Source organism: Salmo salar, chromosome 14 (assembly GCF_965601325.2).
Source record: "Salmo salar chromosome 14, fSalSal1, whole genome shotgun sequence".
Taxonomy (NCBI): Eukaryota; Metazoa; Chordata; class Actinopteri; order Salmoniformes; family Salmonidae; genus Salmo; species Salmo salar.
The window spans coordinates 5,484,358-5,504,212 of record NC_138304.1 but is presented as its reverse complement, the minus strand read 5'-3'; the positions used below and the strand labels follow the sequence as shown (position 1 = coordinate 5,504,212).

Sequence of the window (19,855 nt, the reverse complement as noted above, 5' to 3'; positions counted from 1 at the left end):
TTAAGAGGTCAACGTTTCCCTTTACTGTGGTAATTGTGATCTAATCAATGCAATATTAGCCACTTTACAAAAACAAAACGAACCATACAAGACTTAGTATGCTAAACTAACTATGCAAGATATTTTGTTGTCGGCAGAATGCATCTGAATAGGATTCCATTCCTTTGACATGCACAACTCAGCCCATACTCTACAAAGACCGGTGAGGCATAACCAATTAGAGCTGCAGTAGGCCTATATTTATTTATTTATTTTATTTCACCTTTATTTAACCAGGTAGGCTAGTTGAAAACAAGTTCTCATTTGCAACTGCGACCTGGCCAAGATAAAGCGTAGCAATTCGACACATACAACACAGAGTTACACATGGAATAAACAAAACATACAGTCAATAATACAGTAGAACAAAAGAAAACAAAAAGTCTATATACAGTGAGTGCAAATGAGGTAAGTTAAGGCAACAAATAGGCCATGGTGGCGAAGTAATTACAATATAGCAATTCAACACTGGAATGGGAGATGTGCAGAAGATGAATGTGCAAGTAGAGATACTGGGGTGCAAAGGAGCAAGATAAATAAATAAATACAGTATGGGGATGAGGTAGTTGGATGGGCTGTTTACAGATGGGCTATGTACAGGTGTAGTGATCTGTGAGCTGCTCTGACAGCTGGTGCTTAAAGCTAGTGAGGGAGATATGAGTCTCCAGCTTCAGAGATTTTTGCAGTTCATTCCAGTCATTGGCAGCAGAGAACTGGAAGGAAAGGCGGCCAAAGGAGGAATTGGCTTTGGGGGTGGCCAGTGAGATATATCTGCTGGAGCGCATGCTACGAGTGGGTGCTGCTATGGTGACCAGTGAGCTGAGATAAGGCGGGGCTTTACCTAGCAGAGACTTGTAGATAACCTGTAGCCAGTGGGTTTGGCGACGAGTATGAAGCGAGGGCCAACCAACGAGAGCGTACAGGTCGCAGTGGTGGGTAGTGTATGGGGCTTTGGTGACAAAACGGATGGCACTGTGATAGACTGCATCTAGTTTGTTGAGTAGAGTGTTGGAGGCTATTTTATAGATGACATCACGAAGTCGAGGATCGGTAGGATGGTCATTTTTACGAGGGTGTGTTTGGCAGCATGAGTGAAGGATGCTTTGTGCGATATAGGAAGCCGATTCTAGATTTAATTTTGGATTGGAGATGCTTAATGTGAGTCTGGAAGGAGAGTTTACAGTCTAACCAGACACCCAGGTATTTGTAGTTGTCCACATATTCTAAGTCATAGCCGTCCAGAGTAGTGATGCTGGACGGGCGAGCAGGTGCGGGCAGTGATCGATTGAATAGCATGCACTTAGTTTTACTTGCGTTTAAGAGCAGTTGGAGGCCACGGAAGGAGAGTTGTATGGCATTGAAGCTCGTCTGGAGGTCAGTTAACACAGTGTCCAAAGAGTGGCCAGAAGTATACAGAATGGTGTCGTCTGCGTAGAGGTGGATCAGAGAATCACCAGCAGCAAGAGCAATATGCAAATAGACCATTGCTGTACATGGATCTGTGCCACTCACTTTGAACTGGACTGTGTTTACAGCATGTTTGATCTTGTTTTGAGATCAAAGCGAGAGCTGCATGTAACCAAGTGTGCACATTTGTTCATATCCTTTGCTACTTAGTGAGTTATTAGCCCAGTTATGAATCATTTTTAGTCAGCAATAGGGAGTGGTTGCTTCCTGAGCTAAGTAGCCAATAGGCAGAGGGTAGAATTATTTGTCTGATTCTCTGTTGTAATGTTATGGGATAATAATGCATTTCATTTTGTAAAGTGCTTTCTTGCATCAAACAACACAACATTTTCAGTCACCAGTAGATAAGGAGGTTAATGTTAAGCCCTGCATGTTTTTTTTTCAAAAGGGTCATGGGATGTAAGCCTACATTGAACACCACACACTGGTTGCTACCGTAGGCTGAATGTTCGAACAGCTATTTTAAAATGTTAAAATGTTATGGGATGAATTTTCTCCATTGTTTTTGATGATAGGGCCACCCTGGTAGGCCGACATTATGATCAAATAGCCACAGTAGCCTACTTGACCACTGTCTGAAACTGTAACTTAAAGCGGATACAGCCTGTATTCACAGTAAACTTGCGCTGGAAGTTGCACAGAATTTTCACAACAAGTTTGCAGTGGCAGATCTGAAATTTGCTCAGTGGCGAAAAAAATTAGCGGGAACATTGGCCAGCATCCCTGTGGAACGCTTTCGACACCTTGTACAGTCCATGAATTGAGGCTGTTCTGAGGGCAAAAGGGGGTGCAATTCAATATTTGGAAGGTGTTCCTAATGTTTGGTACACTCAGTGTATGTCCGTGTACATATAGCTTCTCCCGGCTAACCATTTCTTTAATTTAAACAACATTGTTCCATAATGTTACAGTATTAAATAAACCTGCTCACTGTACCAGTATTATGCAAACATAGGGTGGCACAGAAAGAAAGGAAAATGTTGTGAGTCTGGTGAAATAGTCTGTGGTATTGAGTAGGCCAGTGGTTCCCAAACATTGTATAGTCCCGTACCCCTTCAAACATTCATCTTCCAGCTGCCTACCCCCTCTAGCACCAGGGTCAGCACACTCTCAAATGTTGTTTTTTGCCATCATTGTAAGCCTGCCACACACTGTACAATACACACACTGTACGATACATTTATTAAACATAAGAATGAGTGCGAGTTTGTCACAACCTGGCTCGTGGGAAGTGACAAATAGCTCTTATAGGACCAGGGCACAAATAATAATATTATAATAATCAATCATTTTGCTCTTTATTTAGCCATCTTACATATAATACTTTATTTGTTCATTAATTGTGAATAACTCACCACAGGCTAATGAGAAGGGTGTGCTTGAAAGGATGCACACAACTCTGTAATGTTGGGTTGTTTTGGAGAGAGTCTCAGTCTTAAATCATTTTCCACACACAGTCTGTGCCTGTATTTAGTTTTCATGCTAGTGAGGGCTGAGAATTCACTCTCACATAGGTACGTGGTTGCAAAGGGCATCAGTGTCTTAACAGCACGATTTACCAAGGGAGGATACTCTGAGCGCAGCCCAATCCAGAAATCTGGCAGTGACTTCTGATTAAATTCAATTTTCACAGAACCGCTTGTTGCAATTTGGATGAGGCTCTCTTGTTCAGATATCAGTAAGTGTTCTGGAGGCAGGGCATGAAAGGGATAACGAATCCAGTTGTTTGTGTCTGTTTTGGGAAAGTACCTGCGTAATTGCACACCCAACTCACTCAGGTGCATCTCTATATCACATTGTCCGTAAGCTCCGGAGGAAGCCAGCTGTTCTCAACCCCTACATTGCCCCATTCTCATTAAGTTAGATTGAAGACCTCCAGTGAGGCAAGTACACACACACACACGACACCAGCTTGATATGTCCCAACTTGATATGTCACCTGTCTTTTTACCCACAGAGTAACAGACCTGGTCCTCTCAGTCTCTCATTATATTCATAATTTTTCTATGCTTCTGCTGGGGGTGAGATAAGCTGACAAATTAGAACCAAGGAAGATTTTTACAGAGCCCCATAGGGAACAGCTGATGCCACGCTGACTTCTCTCTCCTGGATGCTCTCCTGCCCAAACTGTCCTGTTGTGTGTTTCACTGAATAGTGTTGCTCCTGATCATACATCTAGGTTTGTACACAATCCCAATATTAACTCCATTTCCTTTTCTTTCTTTGTCTCTCTCTCTCCCCCCCACACACACAGGAACACTATTGTTTTAAAATGACATGGAAAGGGGGGTACCTAGTCAGTTGTACAACTGAATGCATTCAACTGAAATGTGTCTTCTGCGTTTAACCAAACCCCTCTGAATCAGGGTTGTAATTATGCTCTTATTTGGTTACATATGTGTTAACTGTTCTTGCTTCTATTGCCAAGTCTGTTGTTAACGTGATGTTAATGTTGTTACCAATTTGAAAAATATATATTTTATGTACAAATGTATAGTTTTAACATTTTGATTTCTGGGAGAATTTCACTGTAAATGTTCAACATTATCCTGAGTTGATTGTTTTTGCATCTCAATACTCTACCCTTTTGCTGAAGTATGTACTTGTCCACTACCCACATGGTGGTCCTCTGTAGCTCAGTTGGTAGAGCATGGTGCATGCTACTTTAAAATGGAGATAGCCTCAATGGTGGTGCTCGTGCTGTCATAAATGCCATAATGGCACAGATACAAAGATGAGACCTCGATATATCTCTATGGTGTCTAGTGATGCACAGGTTGACTTAAAACCCTCAGTCCCTTGCGCTAGTGTGTAGCCTAAGCTTAGGGCCTATCTGTACACTCACCAAATAAATACCAATTGCCTAATACTTTTGGGAACTTGGGCAGAAAAGGTTAAGGTCAATCCACTGAGGCAATAAGGACAATGTTGGCGTTTAATTCAATAAGAGAAAAGCTGCGAAATCGAGAATTTAAAATATATAGAAGGGAGGGCTGGAACAGTAGCCTGATGTTTGGGAAAGATTTGGTGAAGTGGTAAAAGCAGTGCCGACCGGCTATGTTATGTGTGATGATTGTGAGGCGCTATACACATTTGACAGTCACAAGACGGGACTTCAAAATGGCACATCAAGGGAACTGTAGGCTACTGTTCAAATGGGTTCAATAGAAATAACTGAAGTCTGGACACTGACTGTAGGTTTATAACCTCTCACGTAGCCTAACATAATATTAACTCCTGCACAATTAAGCATTTCTTGCAGTAAAATTATATACCAAATGTACATTTTGACTATGGAGTCAAGAAATGATTTATTTCAGTATTTTGAGAGAATGAACGCACGCTTAGGTACCGTCTGTAAAGGTGCCATCTTTATCAGCATCATAAAAGCTGATTGTATTTCAACCACAAAATATGCATCCAAGCCAAACTGACACTTGATCAGAAACATGTTGGGTAGTTTTCACAGCTTTTAATTCCTGAAAACTGTCCAACTGATGTCATTTAAACATTTTGCACAGACAATCTTATTTCATTTTCTCCCTGGTCCGTAAACATCTTTGGGGACGTTTTGCGTGAGAGAAGAGATGAAAGAGAACTTCAGGTGAGCAAGGGTTTATTTAGTATTCTAGGGCAACAAGTAATGATAGAAGAGAAGCTGCATGTATCTAAATATAGACTAGTTGACTCCCAAAATGCCTACAAAAATGTCTAAAATTATAAGCAGAAACATAGGCCTATCTAAAAAGGTACATTTATCACATATAGTCTAATAGGGTTATTACCAATTTGGTGCAGGTGAACAAACAGCTGACCCACGCATCGTTAATGGTGTTAATTGTTTGGGTTGTGACCATTTCAGCTTGGACAATTGTGACTTATTTTGGACTTTAATAAAGAATCCCCATAGCTAACATATGGAGGGCGATCTTTCATTTGGACAGATGTACATCCCAGCAAACATACTGTATATTTTTGTCCCAAAACCGTACTTTACATATTTGTTGATATATTAGATAGGTAGTGACACTTCTTAAAAATACATGAAGATTTACCAACTTGCTCACTAGTTTTCTCAAATCTTTGCAAACACACTACTCACCATGTGGCCACGTAGAGGGGTGCAATCCCGTCACCTGGTGATAGTTGTAGGGGTGCGGCTTAAGGCACAATCATTCTACAGGCTTTTAGTGTGTATTTCGGTAGTGAGATCACTTAAAAATGTGTTTATTTTTAAACTTTAAAACTTAATAATTAGATCAGTATCTTCAATAAAACAAGTCAAGATGTTCTACTGAAATAAATTACTAAAATCCTTCATTGCTTTATTTTCAAACATGGAGTTTAGGAGTCATGATTTGGAATAGCCACCTGTTAATAGAAATAGTATAAACAATGACTTTGTTATTGTCTTAGACTGAAGTAGAACATATCATGATGTAAACGAAGTTCCTAACCTGTTTAGGATAGGGGGCATTTGGAGACTTAACAGTTTTTTGGGGGGTGGGACTGCAATTTGCACCACTTCTGTAGAATCACCCATATACATCTCTGACTTATCTAGAACACAAATAGTACATTTTACATTGACATTTAGCAGACTTACAGAAGTGAGTGCATACACTTTTCATACTGGTCCCCCATGGGAATCGAACCCACAACCCTGGAGTTACAAGCGTCATTGCTCTAACCAACTGAGCCACACAGGACCCTTCTGTCTCCATCTGAACAACTGCCGGCCTCCTGACTTCTCCAATCCAGACTCATCACTTCTGACCATTCTTATTAACCTACAGTATCAATCAAACTTGATATGGTCTGTCTGTGCCTTCTGAACATATAGATTGTGTCCACTTATCCAATTGACTGGATGGCTCACTGCTGCGCAGTTAAAAGGACGGCATGGATTGTCTCACGAAGCTCATCTTGGGGATAGATCTTGACTCTTGTGAGCGGCCAATCAAGGAGCTACAGATACCAGGAACCGAGAAAAAGAGAGATTGCAATTGTATTTGGGTCTCCTTTGAAAACATCAATGTTTACAATATGTCTACAGGCACTGGACTCATGCTCAACAGTGCCTTGCATGGGCAGAGAGAGAGAGAGCGATAATGACCAATCATTGCAGGACTCACCAGTGCAGTGGGCTGTGGCTCCTTGCGGAAATAGGCGTAGCAGGCCTCTGGGCTACAGTGGGTTACTGACCAAGAGAGAAAAAACACCAGGCCGGCCAATATCACCACGATAACAGTCACTGTAGTGGGCTTCAGCCAGGTAGGTCCAGGACCTTTGAACACAGTGACAATATTTGTCTTACTGTTATTAAGGTGAAGTATACAGCCTTAATGTAGCATGAGAGCGCAATAGAGTGCATTTGGAAAGAATTCAGACCCCTTGAATTTTTCCACATTTTGTTATGTTACAGCCTTATTCTAAAACGGATTAAAAACATTTTATCCATCAATTTACACACAATACTCCATAATGACAAAGAAAAAAAAACAGCTTTACAGACATCTTTGCAAAGTTATGGGGAAAAAAACAGATATCACATTTACATAAGTATTCAGACCCTTTACTCAGTCCTTTGTTGAAGAACCTTTAGCAGCAATTACAGCCTCGAGTCTTCTTGGGTATGATGCTACAAGCTTGGCACACCTGTATTTGTGGAGTTTCTCCCATTCTTCTCTGCAGATCCTTTCAAGCTCTGCCAGGTTGGATGGGGAGTGTTGCTACACAGCTATGTTCAGGTCTCTCCAGAGATGTTTGATCGGGTTCAAGTCCGGGCTCTCGCTGGGCCACTCAGACATTCAGAGACATGTCCAGAAGCCACTCGTGTTGACTTGGCTGTGTGCTTAGGGTCATTGTCCTGATGGAAGGTGAACCTTAGCCCCAGTCTGAGGTTCTGAGCGCTCTGGAGCAGGTTTTCATCAAGGATCTCTCTGTACTTTGCTCCATTCATCTTTCCCCCAATCCTGACTAGTCTCCCAGTCCCTCCCACAGCAGGATGCTGCCACCACCAGGTTTCCTCCAGATGTGACGCTTGGTGTTCAGGCCCAAGAGTTCCATCAGACCGGAGAATTTTTGTTTCTCATGGTCTGAGAGTCCTTTAGGTGCTTTTTGGAAAACTGCAAGCGGGCTATCATGTGCCTTTTACTGAGGAGTGGCTTCCGTCTGGCCACTCAAACATAAAGGCCTGTGTGGTGGAGTGTGTAGAGATGGTTGTCCTTCTGGAAGGTTCTCCCATCTCCACAGAGGAACTCTGGAGCTCTGTCAGAGTGACCATCAGGTTCTTGGCCAAACTCTGCAGCTGAGTTTGGCCAGGCGGCCAGCTCTAGGAAGAGTCTTGGTGGTTCCAAACTTCTTCCATTTAAGAATGACGGATGATGGATTTAAGAATGATGATGAAAGGCTGGTAATGGCTCACATCAACACCATTATCCCAGAAACCCTAGACCCACTCCAATTCTCATACCGCCCAAACAAATCCACAGATGATGCTCTCTCTATTTCACTCCACACTGCCCTTTCCCACCTGGACAAAAGGAACACCTATGTGAGAATGCAATTCATTGACTACAGCTCAGTGTTAAACATCGTACAGTCAAAGCTCATCACTAAGCTAAGGATCCTGGGACTAAACACCTCCCTCTGCAACTAGATCCTGGACTTCCTGACGGGCCGCCCCCAGGTGGTGAGGGTAGGTAGCAACACATCTGCCACACTGATCCTCAACACTGGAGCCCCCCAGGGGTGTGTGCTCAGTCCTCTCCTATACTCCCTGTTCACCCACGACTGCATGGCCAGGCACGACTCCAACACCATCAATACATTTGCAGATGTCGCAACAGTGGTAGGCCTGATCACCGACAACAACGAGACAGCCTATAGGGAGGAGGTCAAAGACCTGGCCGGGTGGTGCCAGAATAACAGCCTATCCCTCAACGTAACCAAGACTAAGGAGATTATTGTGGACTACAGGAAAAGGAGGACCGAGCACGCCCCCATTCTCATCGACGGGGCTGTAGTGGAGCAGGTTGAGAGCTTCAAGTTCCTTGGTGTCCACATCACCAACAACTAGAATGGTCCAAACACACCAAGACAGTCGTGAAAAGGGCATGACAAAACCTATTCCCCTCAGGAGACAGAAAAGATTTGGCATGGGTCCTCAGATCTTCAAAAGGTTCTACAGCTGCAACAGAGAGAATCCTGACTGGTTGCATCACTGCCTGGTACGGCAATTGCTCGGCCTCCGACCGCAAGGCACTACAGAGGGTAGTGTGTACGGCCCAGTACATCACTGGGGCCAAGCTGCCTGCCATCCAGGACCTCTACACCAGGCGGTGTCAGAGGAAGGCCCTAAACATTTTCAAAGACCCCAGCCATAGACTGTTCTCTCTACTACTGCATGGCAAGCGGTACCGGAGTGCCGAGTCTAGGACAAAGGCTTCTCAACAGTTTTTACCCCCAAGCCATAAGACTCCTGAACAGGGAATCAAATGGCTACCCGGACTATTTGCATTGTGTGCCCCCCAACCACTCTTATTACACTGCCGCTACTCTGTTTATCATACATGCATAGTCACTTTAACTATACATTCATGTACATACTACCTCAATTGGCCCGACCAACCAGTGCCCCCGCACATTGGCTAACCGGGCTATCTGCATTGTGTCCCGCCACCCACCACCCCCTCTTTTACGCTACTGCTACTCTCTGTTTATCATATATGCATAGTTACTTTAACCATATCTACATGTAAGCACTACCTCAATCAGCCCCACTAACCGGTGCTTGTATATAGCCTCTCTACTGTCATTTCTCACTGTCTTTTTATTTCTTTACTTCCCTATTTTTCACCTAATACCTTTTTTGCACTATTGGTTAGAGCCTGTAAGTAAGCATTTCACTGTAAGGTCTACACCTGTTGTATTCGGCGCACGTGACAAATAAACTTTGATTTGATTTGACCTGTTGTATTCAGCCCATGTGACTAATACGATTTGAATTGTCAGACTTACTGCAGGAATGTGGAGACCTTCAATGCTGCTGAAATGTTTTGGGTACCCTTCCGCTCAGACAATTCCTTCGACCTCATGGCTTGTTTTTGGCTCTGGCATGCACTGTCAACTGTGGGACTTTATATAGACAGGTGTGTGCCTTTCCAAATCATGTCCAACCAATTGAATTGACCACAGGTGGACTCCAATCAAGTTGTAGAAACATCTCAAGGATGATCAATGGAAACAGGATGCACCTGAGCTCAATTTTGAGTCTCATAGCAAAGTAGTAGTAAATAAGGTATTTATTTTTCTTTTCTTTATTTTTAATCAGGTAAAAAAACGATTTAATCAATTTTAGAATAAGGCAACAAAATGTGGAAAAAGTCAAGGCATCTGTTTCCATCACAAGGTTATGTTTCCATGATTTGCAGATTTTTTATGCATTACTCTTCCAGTATAAAGCTAGAACAGTTACAAAGTGCACAGAGACGATCGAGAATCCATATGTGTGTGTGGTTGGTGTGTGTTTGAAATGTATGCGCACGTGAAATAGATACAAGACGTTATGTTTTGGATCTCTTTCCATGGTACACATAATGGCGAAGTATACCGTTGCCTGATCAGTGTGTGTGTTAAAAAAAGGCCATATGTGTCTCGAAGGACCAATTGCCAAAGGTCTATCTGGTTTGAAGGATCAATAAATGATCAATAAATTTAACAGAATATGTGAGCACATGCAGATGTACTGTATGTGTGTGTCTATGAGTGTGTATTATCATTTGCAGCCCACCTGTGATGGAGACACACTGTGTGTCAGTGCTGCTGCTTTTGCTGTGGGTGTCCAGATGGGCCTGGGCTTTGACGCAGTACACTGCTCCCTCCTGCAGGGCGTCGATGTGGAGCGGATTCTGTTGCACTGTGATCACACGCAAGGAGGACTTGCCCTAGAAGACAGAGCACAGTGAGACGCTGCTGAAGAGAACTCAAACACTGCTTGAAGTGAGTTTTATAGGAGGAGGTCATTATCGTTCTACCTAGCGGGTCACCTTTAGGACCAATTCCAAACCAATCCCTTGCTCCAATCCCTAGGCATCCCACACAACAAGCTCCAATCTCTCCCAACACACAATACATGACAGGGTTGTCTAGATCAGGTATTCCCAAACTGGGGGTATTCCCAACCCAGGGGTATGTACAACGCCATCGGGGGGTACGCTAAATAAAAATGTGATTCACATGTCAAACTTTTTTTTCTCATTTTCAAACAGTCCGTTTATAAGCCACAGGAGTTTTTTGAGTGAGAATAAAACGACTTTCGAGTAGTAAGACATGAATAAAAAAACAGATACCATTAATAAGAAGTGGCTAGGACAGGAAAGCCCCATACTATTGTGGAGGACTTAATTCTTCCTGCTGCCGCAGATACGGCTGGGAAAATGCAGGGGGAAAGGCCAAAAAAAATCGATATAGACAAACCTTCATCAAACAACACTGTTTCACGACGCATCCGTGACATGGCAGGAGATGTTTTGAAACAATTACTGCTTCGCATACAAGCCAGTGAATTCTATGTGTTACAGCTGGATGAGTCAACAGACATGGCGGGCCGGGCACAGCTCCTGGTATGTCTGTTACGTTTATGGGGGGTCAATTAAGGAAGACATCCTCTTCTGCAAACCACTGGAAACCAGGACATCAGGAGATTATATTTTTAAAGTACTGGACAGTTTTGTGACATCAAATGGACTTTGGTGGTCAAAAGCCATGACAGGGAGACATAGTGGAGTGGTAACGCGAACGCGTGTGCAAGCAGTTGCTCCCGACGCCACTTGGGTCCACTGCAGTATCCACTGAGAGGCTGTTGCTGCCAAGGGAATGCCTGACAGCTTGAAAGACGTTGGTTAACCTTGTTAAAGCAAGGGCCCTGAACTCTTGTGTATTTTCTGCACTATGCAATGATATGGGCAGCGACCATGTAACACTTTTACAACATACAGAAGTGCGCTGGTTATCAAGGGGCAAAGTATTGACATGTTTTTTTGAATTGAGAGACGTGCTTAAAGTTTATTTTACTGACCATAATTTTCACTTGTCTGACCGCTTGCATGATGATGAGTTTCTCACACGACTGGCCTATCTGGGTGATGTTTTTTCTCGCCTGAATGATCTGAATCTAGGATTACAGGGACTCTCCGCAACTATATTCAATGTGCCGGACAAAATTGAGGCTATATTAAGAAGTTGGAGCTCTTGTCTGTCTGCATTAACAAGGACAACACACAGGTCTTTCCATCATTGTATGATTTTTTTGTGTGCAAATGAACTCAAGCTTACAGACAATGTCAAATGTGATATAGCGAAGCACCTGAGTGAGTTGGGTGCGCAATTACGCAGGTACTTTCCTGAAACGGACCACACAAACAACTGGATTCATTCTCCCTTTCATGCCCTGCCTCCAGTCCACTTACCAATATCTGAACAAGAGAGCCTCATCGAAATTGTGACAATAAGTCTCGTACAAACTTGGACCCAGGTCCAGAGAAACACAGCAGGCAGAGGTGAGGATAAATCCAGAACATTTACTGAAGCTTACACAGTCAAAAAAATACCAAAATAAATATATATAAAAAAATATTTAAAAAACAACGCACTGGCACATTAATCACTAAACAAAACAAGAGACCTGAGCAACCAGCCCAGTTCCCAGAGGACCTAAATAGTCATACACCAGGTGAACCCAATATGCCAAATCAGGCTCACCTTTTATATGTAAGATGGTTAAATAAAGAGCAAAATTATTTATTATTTATTATTACACTTATTCTTATGTTTAATAAATGTATCGTATAGAGTGTGTGTGGCAGGCTTACAATGATGGCAAAAAACAACATTTGAGAGTGCACTGGTGCTAGAGGAGGTACGCAGCTGGAGGTTGAATGTTTGAAGGGATACACAGCGGAGGTTGAATATTTGAAGGGATACTCAGAGGAGGTTGAATGTTTGAAGGGATACTCAGAGGAGGTTGAATGTTTAAAGGGATACACAGCGGAAGTTGAATGTTTGAAGGGATACACAGAGGAGGTTGAATGTTTGAAGGGATACACAGCGGAGGTTGAATGTTTGAAGGGATACACAGCGGAGGTTGACTGTTTGAAGGGATACACAGCGGAGGTTGAATGTTTGAAGGGATACACAGCGGAGGTTGAATGTTTGAAGGGATACTCAGAGGAGGTTGAATGTTTGAAGGGATACACAGCGGAGGTTGAATGTTTGAAGGGATACACAGCTGAGGTTGGATGTTTGAAGGGATACACAGCGGAGGTCGAATGTTTGAAGGGATACACAGCGGAGGTTGAATGTTTGAAGGGATACACAGCGGAGGTTGAATGTTTGAAGGGATACACAGCGGAGGTTGAATGTTTGAAGGGATACACAGCGGAGGTTGAATGTTTGAAGGGATACACAGCGGAGGTTGAATGTTTGAAGGGATACACAGCGGAGGTTGAGTGTTTGAAGGGATACACAGCGGAGGTTGAATGTTTGAAGGGATACACAGCGGAGGTTGAATGTTTAAAGGGATACTCAGAGGAGGTTGACTGTTTGAAGGGATACACAGAGGAGGTTGAATGTTTGAAGGGATACACAGCGGAGGTTGAATGTTTGAAGGGATACACAGAGGAAGTTGAATGTTTGAAGGGATACACAGAGGAGGTTGAATGTTTGAAGGGATACACAGAGGTTGAATGTTTGAAGGGATACACAGCGGAGGTTGAATGTTTGAAGGGATACACAGCGGAGGTTGAATGTTTGAAGGGATACACAGCGGAGGTTGAATGTTTGAAGGGATACACAGCGGAGGTGGAATGTTTGAAGGGATACACAGAGGAACTTGAATGTTTGAAGGGATACTCAGAGGAGGTTGAATGTTTGAAGGGATACACAGCGGAGGTTGAATGTTTGAAGGGATACACAGCGGAGGTTGAATGTTTGAAGGGATACACAGAGGAGGTTTAATGTTTGAAGGGATACACAGAGGAGGTTGAATGTTTGAAGGGATACACAGCGGAGGTTGAATGTTTGAAGGGATACACAGAGGAGGTTGGATGTTTGAAGGGATACTCAGAGGAGGTTGAATGTTTGAAGGGATACACAGCGGAGGTTTAATGTTTGAAGGGATACACAGCGGAGGTTGAATGTTTGAAGGGATACACAGCGGAGGTTGAATGTTTGAAGGGATACACAGAGGAGGTTTAATGTTTGAAGGGATACACAGAGGAGGTTGAATGTTTGAAGGGATACACAGCGGAGGTTGAATGTTTGAAGGGATACACAGAGGAGGTTGAATGTTTGAAGGGATACACAGCGGAGGTTGAATGTTTGAAGGGATACACAGAGGAGGTTGAATGTTTGAAGGGATACTCAGAGGAGGTTGAATGTTTGAAGGGATACACAGCGGAGGTTGAATGTTTAAAGGGATACGGGACTATAAAACGTTTGGGAACCACTGCTCTAGATCAAAAAGGGGCTTAGGTGTTAGGTGTGGCAGGGGGTGTGGCAATGGCCGCTGTTGTCCCGTAGGGGCGGATGAATTTTAGAGAACATTTTTGAGGTCTCCGTCTTGGTGGTGTAGATACATTTTAACATTTTTATGCCAATTTCCTGCAACTCTACAAATTTGTACATGGAGCTGAGATAAGTTTTTTTTTGTTTCAAATCTAATTTCCTGCAATACTACATATTCTGCCATGGAGAGGAAAGCATTTTTATTTTGCTGTTTTAAAGCTAATTTCCTGCAATTCTATGCATTTTTCCATGGCCGATATTGTGTTCTTTTGCACAAACATAATAACAAAATCAAAAAATTCATTGCTTTTTGAATTTTCAATTCTCCCTGACTGTCTAGCTTTTATTTTGGTAATTATTTGTATTTTTTTGTATCTTATTTTATATCTTTTTTTTTTTACACTGTTTGAACTTAGGTGACGCAAAAAAACGCTTAGAGGCCCGCCCAAGGATTTCAATGGCAGAAAAATCCCTGCAAGACTATAATATACTGTACATGTAATATCCTCACCCTGACCAACTCGCCTCTCTTCCAGATAGTCACAGTCACTCCCACGGTCAGGGGGAGGCCTTTGAAAGTCACCTGAAGGGCATCACCCATGGTGGTCACAGCTATAGCTGGCACTGTCAGGATTGCTGTGTGGAAGATGAAAGTCATAGTAAGTTACAAACATAGGCTGTGTCTGAAATTGTTCTTGCCTAATACATACTGTGTGCTAACCATACAACCTAGAACATACTGTTTAGTAAAAACGGAAGAAATAGAAACATACTATGCTCATGCATACTGAGAAGGCTTCATCTAATGTGAAATTATGTTGTTCCCCGCCATTCCTTCATTTTGGTACAGCCTGTCAGCATTCCCTTATCTGATTATCAGCTGTAGTCAAACACATGTTGGTCTGAAAAGACAACTCTCTTCCTCAATAGTGTGCAGCAAATTCATCCTAGATGAAAAGCCGAAATAAGCAACACACTATCACAAATAGACACAAATTACTTATTTGAAATTCGTGACAGGCACATGAAAAAGTCGACTTTTTCGTGTGTGTTACAGGATTTTTATCACAACGCAATTTTCTTTCTTCATAAAGCATTTGTGTACATTACACCCATTTCCAATAAGCAATTTGTGTCTATTTCACAATCATTTGTGATACAGGGTTGGAAATAAGTATTATATCCTGGATTTAAAACGCACAACATTTTTTAATTTTCACATACTAATCGGACACTGTATTGTCATAATGATGACCAGAAGGCCGCTTGTTAAAATGTTTTGGCATTTTGTATGGCTGTTGTGCACTTGGGTAAGTGTTTTGTCTTCAGCTAATGTTAGTACAAATGCTGTATAGATTAATTCATGTTTATAATATCTCCAGTTTGTCTTATTTTCCTTGGATGGATGAAGGAATGATAAAAATGAATGTAAAAATCATAAAATCAACTATTGCCATGGCATCAAAAAAGAGTATATGGACGTAGATATCCCACAATGACTCACTCTCTCTCCTGTTGAATGGCCTCCCGAGCTCAGCCCACGGTGACACACGCCATCCGCACTCTGCCCGCACGCGGATGCTGTAGTCTGAGTCAGAACCAAGGTCAAAGGTCAGGTCGCACTCCGTCCGTGTGACCTGCTGACAACCAACCGCGTCCTCCCAACTTCCATTCAAGATCGTCAGCTCAAATTCCCTACAGAACACATGGAAATACATTAGCCAGCTCATATTGACACACTATACCCAGAGCCAATGTTTATTGTCCTTTTGTTTGTCTGCATGATAAATATTTTTGACATGAATGTTTCATATTTTCACATGCTTGTGGTTAACTACCCTTTACGTCTTCTCAGTTACCACCCCCTTCGTAAACCAGACGCAATGTCCTCTAAAAAAGTAATAACAAATAGTGTGACGTCTCCATTCTTTTTTATTTACATTTGACATTTTTGTCATTTAGAAGATGCTGTTATCCAGAGCTAGGTGAGATAACCACATAGCACAGTCATAGTAAGAAAGCTGCTTTATTGAGGAAAAGGTTTTCTTACTATGAATGTGATATGTGGTTGTCTCATCTAGCTACCTTAAACTATAAGTCGCTCTGGATAAAAGTGTCTTGTAAATAAAAAAATACTGCAGCTCGCAATTAGCAAGTGTAACATTGCGCTGTTTACCTAATATTTGTATAATTGCCTCCTTCTCATGGGCATTGATAAAACTGACGTTTTTGAGACATCACACAATTTATGACTATTTTAGAGGACGTTGCGTCTGGTTTAAGAAGAGACAAATGTCACAACTGGTGCTATTTAGCAACAGGGGGTGGTAATTTAGAAGAGACGGTGTCTCATCTAATTCAATTGTTACAGGTTTTTAGCCCACTGCCTGGGCTGCATTCTCAGTGTACAGTTCACCGCCAATCAGCGAGAGTAAAAGGTTGAAAGTGAAAAAGTCAGAGAAAGTCCATGTAGCAGAATTGGGAACAGCAGTATTCTCGTCAATGTGTCTGAACATTCCTGTAATGTTTCAGAAGTGATTGACTCACCCCTGGAACTGCACAGAGTAGGTGATAGAACTGCAAGGAGACTGTTGACGGCGCCACTTGAGCAAGTGCCTCATGTTTACAGACTCCATGGAAATTCTCCACGGCGATGGCAGCAGCCAGGCATCTGAAATGAAACAGATAAACAGTACATATAAAACTATGCAATGTGATTAGGTGTTTGACAAACAGACATGCCTACAACAGTGATCAAGTCCACTATTAAAACATAGCCCCTTGCAAGTGGTTTAGCCTAGGGTAAAAAGTGTTATATATCCTGTGACACACACACAGAGGAATCTTAAGTTTCCAATTATGTCAGCCAGGGCATTAACTGTGTGCTGCACCCTCTCCCTCAGGCAAAATTCTGTTTTTCTCCTTCAGAACATGTTAATTGTCATCTACCTTTAATGGACGTGTTATATATATATATATATATATATGCACCACAGGAGGTTGGTGGCACCTTAATTGGGGAGGACGTGGCTCGTGGTAATGACTGGAGCAGAATTAGTGGAATGGTTTAAAATACATTAAACAGATGGTTTCCAGGTATTTGATGGCATTCATTCACGTTCCAGCCATTATCATGAGCTGTCCTCCCCTCAGCAGCCTCCACTGATATACCCTACAGCAGTTCTCACCTATGTTTCTGGTTTCACTTATGCTAATGGTATTTGTTATTAACTGACTTGCCTAGTTAAATAATGATACTTTAAAAAATAAAAAATTATGAATCTGGCACATGAGAACATGAATGTATTCCCATGGTCATCGTCCACCACCTTGGATGACACACCCATATCAGGATACAAGCCCACTACACCTTATACTTCACTTTTCTGCTTCTGCTGTCTATTACTTTCTTTTCCATTGGTTCCATGTACAGTATAACATTTAGAAATTAACATACTGTAAATAGGATAACTGTGATAGGCTTGAGGTAGAATTTGCACCTAACTACAGATCTAGGATCAAATCACACTACCCCAATGCTAACCTTAACCATTGGGGGATGAAAATAATATCTGATCCTACATCAGCAGTTTGGGGCAACTTCTTCCTATGCTGTTAAACAGCAGGACAGTGTGTGTTGCTGCAGTACTTACAGTTTGTGACGATGTTGAGGACAAGTATAAACTGGCTGTCAAAAAAGCTCCTTCTCAGTCTCATAGCCCCTCTGTATGGAGAAGAGTAGGAGCACTGCTGTGATGAAGTGTGCAATCACTGTGTTGCCCGTCTCTCACCACTAATTTGATCGTAATACAAACAATCCCGGAATAGTGTGATCACTGCTTTTATGTTTGCAATATAGTCATCGCGTTGTCCATTGATCGTTCTTGTTGCGACTGTAACATGATCACTGCAGACTGTTATACCAACTGTAACTCAAACTTTCCTCGGACCTATGACTGTGATCCTAGCACTCTTCTCGGTCCTTGTGATGGTTCCTCTGCCACACTCCCTTTGCTTCCCGCTGTGTCTCCTATAAAAGGCTCGCAGTGTAATATGACCTCAGAATGTGTTTGTGAAAATACATAAATAGTGTTGTTATAAATGTGTGTTTTTATGTGAAAGCCATATCAATTGCATTTTATGGTGCGTCTGAGAGAGTGGTTATGTAGGTAAAGCTGTTTATAAAAGTGGGTGTGTGTTTGAGAGAGGAAGGGTGTGATGTGCTGATGCGAGTCTAAAAGAATGACTGGTATGGCTTGGCTGGATGCTGAGGGTGAATATATGGTTAAGCCTGTCAGACTGGTTATGATCCCATAACTGTGTGTGCGTGTGTGCGCGTAGGGCTATAAAGTGTGACCATTTTGGTCGCATATGCTCCTAATTACTTTTTTGGTGCAACCTGAAATTCTAATTTGGGGGGGGGGGGGGGGGCAGTGCACCTAGAAAGAAAATCACCCAGATAATGATTGTTGTAATGAAAAAACGAACACAAATTCTTTAGCGTCAATGTTGCACCATTTCTACAGAGGAAACAGCTAGTTTCTAGCCCAAACAGTTAAAAAGATATGTATGGAAGCCCATTCCCACCTTTTTTTTTACTATCTAAAAATGTAAAAAGATTCTGAGATACTAAGTCGGAATTTCAAGATACTATCAAAACATTTTGATTTTGGGGTGGCAGGTAGCCTAGTGGTTAGAGCGTTGAACTAATTACCGAAAGGTTGCAAGATCGAATCCCTGAGCTGACAAGGTAAAAATCTGTCGTTCTGCTCCTGAACAAGCACTGTTCCTAGGCTGTCATTGAAAATAAGAATTTGTTCTTAACTGACTTGCCTAGTTAAATAAATGTAATAAAAATATACTAATTTGGAGATACTAAGTTGAAATTTTGAGACAATAACTCAACATTTTTAGATAGTAGAGCATACTTATAGGATACGTTTCTTAATTTGTAACATTGTGTGATTTCATTGGTGGCACTACAGGTCCAAGATGTGGTGAGGGAGAGGGTGGGTATTTCAATAAACAGTCATGGATACATCATCTCACATTTCATAGTTTCCTGCAATATGTGTTGTACAGACAGGGGGACTATTTCAGGGCTTAAACAAAATTGTGAAATGTCTGGGAGTCACTGATGAGAGGTTTGAGAACCATTGGGCTAACCTAAACAGGCAAAACTGCGGCACCTAGTAGGAAGGTATGACATACTAATATACAGCTCCCTCGGGAACAGGCCCCCAGACCGCAGTGATCTGCTTGAAGAGGAGGCAGAGAAAGCGAGGTCGGGGAGCGGGATGCCTTCTGAGAAGTCGGAGGCGATCGAATAAACCCCCACTTCCCTCAATTCTGCTAGCAAGCATGCAATCTTTGGACAATAAAATGGACGAGTTACTGGGAAGATTAAACTACCAACGGGACATTAAAAACTTTAACATCTTATGCTTCACGGAGTCCTGGCTGAACAACAACAATATCAACATACAGCTGGCTGGTTATACGATGTACCAGCAGGACAGAACAGCAGCGTCTGGCAAGACAAGGGGCGGCAGTCTATGTATTTTTGTAAACAACAGCTGGTGCACGATATCTAAGGAAGTCTCAAGCTACTGCTCGCCTGAGGTAGAGTTTTTCATGACAAGCTGCAGACCACATTACCTACCGAGAGAGTTTTCATCTATATTCTTTGTAACTGTTCTCATACCACCACAGTCAGAGGCTGGCACTAAGATAGCATTGAATGAGCTGTATTCCGCCATAAGCAAACAAGTAAATGCTCACC

The 19,855-nt window shown here is 42.3% G+C and overlaps 1 protein-coding gene across 1 annotated transcript; it reads right to left on the bottom strand.

Moving 5' to 3' along the window:
• Positions 1–5,105: 5,105 nt before the first annotated feature.
• il20rb (interleukin 20 receptor subunit beta) lies at positions 5,106–18,324 on the bottom strand. The gene is made up of 7 exons (XM_045693803.2): positions 17,727–18,324; positions 16,621–16,744; positions 15,578–15,768; positions 14,585–14,709; positions 10,301–10,454; positions 6,642–6,793; positions 5,106–6,474 (listed from the first exon to the last, which is right to left on the bottom strand). Exons 1-7 carry the CDS (start codon positions 17,788–17,790, stop codon positions 6,382–6,384), a joined length of 903 nt encoding a protein of 300 aa, XP_045549759.1. The 5' UTR covers positions 17,791–18,324; the 3' UTR covers positions 5,106–6,381.
• Positions 18,325–19,855: the final 1,531 nt, after the last annotated feature.